We start from the raw sequence: 4,965 nt of genomic DNA on the forward strand, positions 1-4,965 counted from the left end.
TTAATTAAAACTACTTTTGAAATTGCTACCTGTTGTAACTCGTGCTGCTATTCACTGTCCCAAGCTGACCGCTCTGATCAGGTTCTCGATGGCTGCCTCAATCCCAAGCAGCAGCAGCAAACTTCGGAAGTGGCCGGGGGCATTTTCAATTGCTGCCTTCTTCTGCCCCAGGACTGCAGGGAAAACAAAACACACAACGTTATTTTCAGGCAGTTGCAGGGGCAGGAGCTGTCAGCACGGCAGTTCTGCGTAGCACAGGTCATCTGCTGCCAGGAAGAGGGAGACGTAACTCGTTCTGTGAGCCCTTTTCAGTTATCCAGGAGGTGAAGCTTGGCTGCTTGCTACGTTGGGATTCTTTGCCCTCTGCAAAATGCAGAAGGGATTTCCATTTGATCTAAAGAGATGTTGGCCATAAAAAAAGGGGACGGGTGTTCTGTGTGAAAGCTCAAACCCAGGCTGTGACGTGAGCGACATTACCTTGCTCTGGTACTTTAGTCAGAAGGTCCAGAACAGGCGTAGTTCTCCCTTTTTCATCGAGATGGATCTTCCAGACGATCATTAATTCAAACCTGCACAGAAAAGTTAGTTCAGGGTTAACCAGGCGACTGTCGTGAGGGTTTCTTGGCAGCAGAAAGCACAGGATTGAGGGGGCTCACACTTGCTCTGCTCTTAAACAAAATTCATGTCAGGTAATGCAACCTCTCCAGCTCTATAGTTGAGAATTAATACTTAAATAAATAATATTACAAATAAATAACAAATAATTAAAAACTACTTAAAATAACAATACCGACACAAGAAAAACTGGTAGGCCACTGCCAAGAAAAGTTATTACTTCATTACTGGGGCAATTCATATTTTCAACCACATTTTTTCCCTGGTTCTTTGTCTCCTATGAAGGGTAAGGTTGCACGGAACGCTGGTAAAAAGCAAAGTGAGATACAAAAAGAAGGAGAGAACATTTCCCTCACCCCACCCCGTACATAATTTCTGCACCCTGTGCTAGACACAGCATGGAAACAGAGGAAAAGGGCTTCAGACGTCTTTGCATCACTAGGGACGTTCTGGGTTTGGAGCGAGGTTCCCCTCGATGTCGGTCACGGCCTTTTGAGATTAACGCACAGGGATCAATTTGCACGAGGCCTGGATTCCTGCATTGGTTTGCTTTTATTGTTTGAGGGTTTTAATTAATATAATCTTAACCATCATTACTGCTTCAAGAATGTTCTTGGTGGTTTTTGCAAGGCTATTTATTATTTCCTTGGTGAACGTGCTATGTGAGCAAGGAGCAGCTGTTGGTGCCTGCAGTTTCTCTAGCCCAGCACACGGAGCTGAGCCCAGGTACCATTCACGGTACCGCTGCTGCTTTACAACATCCCAGCTCCTTTCCTGCATTCAGCATCCCCCTCCTATCCCTGCTTTTAGGAGAACTCATTACTGAAAGTGAAGCTTTCCTAATCCAAAGCTGATCGGCACAGCCGTGAGTCGCTGTGAGGAGGAAGCTCTGGTTCTCAGTGTCTGACCATAAATTTGCTGTTAATGCCACTTGTCAGCCTTCTTGTTAAAAAAAAACCTTTGAGAATTTGTGCACAGCTTGCTCTGGTATTTTGCAAATAAATTAATATGCAAGTGTATTTTCTACCAACCCTCTGAAGTGGTTTTAAATTCTTGTATCTGATGACTCTGGGCACAGAGGGGCTGTGTAATGGATCTTGTAAAACAAAGCAGCTCATTTTCTGACCGTTGGGCTCACAGCAATTCATTTCAGCAACCCAGAGTGGCAGCGTTTTGTTTTAAAGTGCAGCTTTGGCTAAACTGAGCCAGCACTATCATCTATTACGGTTTATTTGCTGGTTCCACAATCAGTTACGAGGGAGGGAGCTATGTTTTATTTCCCTTGGTTTCCATATAAAGTAAAGCCTGTTATAGCACAGCTGTAACAAGGAGGGAATGGCCTGATCCCTTCCCAGAACAGTCACTTTTCTTACAGAAATCCTGGCAGTGGTAATGATATTGTCTTGCATGCAACTTCAAGGGTATTTTTACTCAATTTAAAACTCCCAAACTCAGAACCTGGCCAGCACACAGCCCAGACAACTCCTGTGTGTGTGGTAGAGCCATAATAAATGGCAGCGCAGCGATCCCCTCCTTCATCTGCCTGATTCCCTTTGGAAACAATGGAAAAGCAGCTCTGCCTGCTGTCAGTAACACGGTAACTGCTGTTTTCTTTCCATTCTTTAATGGTCAGAAGACCCAAGGCCTGTGCTGTGCCTCAGTGATTTGCGATCGCTGCTCCTCCTCCTCCACACCAGAGAGATGAGGTGCTGCTGAGGGCTGCCACGTGGCCTTCGCCTGCGAGAAGGGACGAGCTGCTTCCTTCAGGCCCAGGGGTGAAAAATCTGCTTTACCTCCCAGGGGCCCAACCCTGTTGCATGTAATGCAGAAAGAAAACCAAGCTGGAGCGAATCCAGCTGAACCTGGCACGTTTGCTGGTGTGGGAGAGGGAGGATGCATCCCGCATTCCTAAACTTCGAGTTTGGACTCTTCTTTGCAGCACGAGCTTCTAAAACAAAGATAGGAATCGAGGTTTCTGTTTCTTAAAATGAAAAGCCTGCTAGAGCCCTGTGATTTTTTTTCTACCTGGCTTTTTTTAAAAGAGCAGATACGCACAGCAGCAATAAAACCAACTGACCTAACAAGGCCACACGCACATGGCCTGTACGTACACGTCTGGCTTCTCCCATGTTCTTAAATGTGTGGATGCAGCCCTAAATGCTAACAGGTATCATCTCATGTCTGCGTCTGGAGCTGCTACAAAGCAAAGAGTGACTTACTCTTCAAGCAGACCCATTACGTATAGATTGTCACTAAGCATTTCACAATTCTTGAACTGCAGAAATCAAGACATTTATTTATTGGCTTACCCAGAAGGTTTGGGGTTCCTTAGGATGATGGCATCTCCCAGCAGCCCTTCTGGAAGTCTCACAACATCAGGATATTTGTCCTAGAAATAGGTTCAAAAAGGGTATAAAGCAGGTCAGCAAAATCAGAGCAGACAAGGTGGTTTCTAGCAGTGCTTTCCAGCTGCAATGGAGTTTATTAGCTTGCATTTGTAATACTTAAGAGCAACAATATTAACTGTTTAAAATTCTGACATGCTTGGGGTTTTTACAGTTTTGATGGTTTGGGGTTTTTCTAGCATCATTCCTGTGGTATCAAGAGATACTTCAAGCTGGTCCTCAGATGCAAACCCAGTAGCATGTGCTTGTAAAAACAGGACTAGAGGCCCTTGTGCAATGCCTAGGAAACCTTGAAGGAATATTGTTTGCCTAAGTTCCGTTAATTTGATTTCATACCACATTACATCACCACTTCACCAAAACCCCCCTCTGTGATTTAAATGATCCCACCAGTCCGCTCTGTTTTGATATTCCTTTAGACAAAGTGCATCACCAAGTTCCACACAGTGCTTTGAAAGCATGAAGCAATGAAGGCAATGAGATGATACCATGAGGATGGACTACCATTAAACTTCCTTGTCCCTGGGAATCAGAGCTATTTCCAGTTACTACACTGTGCAAAGATTGATCCTCGTGCCATCGCTTTGTTAGCGCATCTCATATTTTGAATTACCTGAGCCTCAACTTTTCCTGTAACTATTTTAAAAGCACCTAAAAGAAGAGCAGAAGAGGAGCTGTCCAAGGATCCTTTAGAAGTTATGTGGTATATGACAGGTTACTCAGGGTACGAGGAGGTCCATGTGCATCAACACACTGAGACAGAACACGATTACTGCACCCTACGGTGAAAGAAAAGCGACTCTGGGCACAGGCCGTTGTGTGACGACGTCCAGGCTGCCACTCACTGTGCTGTCTGTGTGGACTGGATACGAAGCTGCGCTCCAAAACCTGCAGTTTACAAAGTGTGAGAAGTCTGTCAGCCCGAACGACTGCGCTGCGCTCCCCGGGCAAGCGGTGCCGCCTGGGGAAAAGGAGCAGGAGAGCTCATCTTTGACAAGCGCTGGAGAAAACGAGCTTGGTTTTGTAGGATTACGCCTCATCTGGCAGGCTGAAATTGCTACCAGATGTGACCTTGCTCTGGTGTAGGAATTTCTGACAAACTGAAGGGGGGTTGTGCAGGGTGCCAAATGACATCAAACACATGGAATTTGCCAGTTTTAATTTGTACAAAGGATCTGGTGCTGTATTTACCGTGGGGACGAAGGCCACGGTCTATCCTGGGAACAGACGTGCAAGGGGCAGCAAAGCGCGCGGGAGCTGCAACGTGAAAACGCGGCTGCTGCGAGGTCGCTCCCCTGGCAGAACAGTGACGTTCCTCAGTTACTCCCCGTAGCTGTGCTCCTCTGCTGACAGTATAAAACAAGATTTTCAGGCTTTCCTTCTCAATGACCCGTGGTTTTGGTATTCGGTGTCTGGTATCACAGGGCTCAGAGAATCCAGCGATCTCCTTAGCTCCGAGTTGCAAACCCTAGGAATTCAGCAGTTTGTATGTGGTGAACTGGACACTCACATTCCTTGTTTACAAGAGATCCCCAGTGCACCATAGCTGAACACTGAGTCACGCTTTATCTGCACCCGCTGATACCGAGACCTTTGGGAACCACAAGAGAAAAGAGATCAGAGGATTTAGAGAAGAGCTCCACGTTTCAAACCGCAGTGAAATGCACCCAGGACTTGTTTGGGAGTTCCTGTGTGGCTGCCATAACCAATGGATTTTATGTTATGTACAGAAACCAAAGATATCTCAAGGAAATCTCAACGTGTGTAATTTTCTGTTGTCTAAAAGCTTCCTTGTACCTGGGACACCCTGCGTTGGTGAGTCCTGCACAGCAAGCGCTTATTGTGTACCTTAAAGAAATGCCAGGAGTTTAGCAATCCATGCTGTGAGAATCTGATCTTGTGTGAAATTCACAGGATCTGGGATAAAATCCAGCTGCTCAGCAGG

At 46.0% G+C, this 4,965-nt stretch overlaps 1 protein-coding gene across 1 annotated transcript; it reads right to left on the reverse strand.

Annotated features, from left to right (window-relative positions):
* CENPP (centromere protein P) lies at positions 1-4,611 on the reverse strand (the record flags this gene model as incomplete). The annotated part of the gene is given in 6 exon segments (XM_010190443.1): positions 1-173; positions 478-569; positions 2,925-3,004; positions 3,634-3,671; positions 3,866-3,981; positions 4,531-4,611. Coding segments are annotated over 6 exon segments (580 nt in total), but the record flags the coding sequence as incomplete, so codon positions are not given.
* Positions 4,612-4,965: the final 354 nt, after the last annotated feature.

Source organism: Mesitornis unicolor, unplaced genomic scaffold (genome assembly GCF_000695765.1).
Source record: "Mesitornis unicolor isolate BGI_N332 unplaced genomic scaffold, ASM69576v1 scaffold4658, whole genome shotgun sequence".
NCBI classification, from domain to species: domain Eukaryota; kingdom Metazoa; phylum Chordata; class Aves; order Mesitornithiformes; family Mesitornithidae; genus Mesitornis; species Mesitornis unicolor.